The following is a 1,075-nucleotide window of genomic DNA, read 5'->3' as shown; positions in this document are numbered from 1 at the left end:
GCTTTTTGTGGACTTTAGCCCTTTACAGATAAATGGACAATGGAAAAACTCCATGGAAGATTAGAAGGATACCTGAGACTAATACCCACCTCATGCGGGCCACGCCTCCAGGTCACAACTGGGAGGGAGGAAGCAAGCTAGCATACTGATGTGTCTCTAAACAACAACAACAACGTGCATAAAGGCCCAGGGGCACTTCAGGATTGACCAAGAGGAAACACATGTTGCACAATGATAAGATCTTGTTGGTACAGTTGTCAGAGAAGGGAACTCCCACAGCAAAGGGCATAAAACCATCCAGGGCAGTCTGGGGCGGCTCAATTCTGTGGTGCCAGGGAGCGGAGCAGAGCCCAGCCCTGCCTCAAACCCAGATGGGACCATGAACTCCAGCCACAGCTTCAGCCAGACCCCCTTGGCCTCCCTCCATGGCACCAGAGGCGGCTGGGGCCGGCTAGGGAGCTTTCCACGGGCTCCCAGCGTCCACGGGGGTGCAGGGGGCGTCCGCGTCTCCCTTTCCTTTACCACACCAAGCTGCCTGCCCCCTGGAAGGTCTTGGGGGTCTGGAAGAGGCGGTTCCCTCCTAGGTGGAAGTGGGAAGGAGACCATGCAGAACCTCAATGACCGCCTGGCCTCCTACCTGGGCAAGGTGCGTGCCCTAGAGGAGGCCAACATGAAACTCGAGAGTCAAATCCTTCGGTGGCATCAGCAGAGAAACCCTGGCAGTAAGAAAGATTACTCTCAATATGAGGAAAACATCAGCCACCTGCAGGAGCAGGTAAGGGGCAGGGTGACCCTGGAGCTCGAGATGGGCGGCATTTCCACGGGATCCTCAGGAGGAAAAATGAGTACAAAAGAGGATTTCCAGGAAAATGGCAAAAGAGCTTAAGATAATTGTGTACAATGGTTTTTGAGGATATTTTCTTATTATACCTTAAATTTGGACTTGGGGAAGTCTGGTTTATATAATTAATCTTCTATAAACAAATTATATAGAAAATGAAGGCAGCAAAAATTACAGAGGAATTATAGACTATTTTAAAAATGAAGCTGCCTGATTTTTCATCCACCAAAAAAA

The 1,075-nt window shown here is 50.0% G+C and overlaps 1 protein-coding gene across 1 annotated transcript in view; it reads left to right on the top strand.

The window, feature by feature from the left end:
* Positions 1 to 245: 245 nt before the first annotated feature.
* Positions 246 to 1,075, top strand: part of KRT23 (keratin 23 (histone deacetylase inducible)) — a 16,930-nt gene continuing 16,100 nt past the window's right edge. The window contains exon 1 of the mRNA XM_008594770.1: positions 246 to 775. Coding sequence (XP_008592992.1) covers positions 380 to 775 — 396 coding nt within the window. The 5' untranslated portion in view covers positions 246 to 379. The remainder of the gene's footprint in view (positions 776 to 1,075) is intronic.

The sequence above is a fragment of the Galeopterus variegatus genome, unplaced genomic scaffold, assembly GCF_000696425.1.
Source record: "Galeopterus variegatus unplaced genomic scaffold, G_variegatus-3.0.2 Scaffold11490, whole genome shotgun sequence".
Taxonomy (NCBI): domain Eukaryota; kingdom Metazoa; phylum Chordata; class Mammalia; order Dermoptera; family Cynocephalidae; genus Galeopterus; species Galeopterus variegatus.
This window is presented reverse-complemented; position numbering and strand designations above follow the sequence as displayed.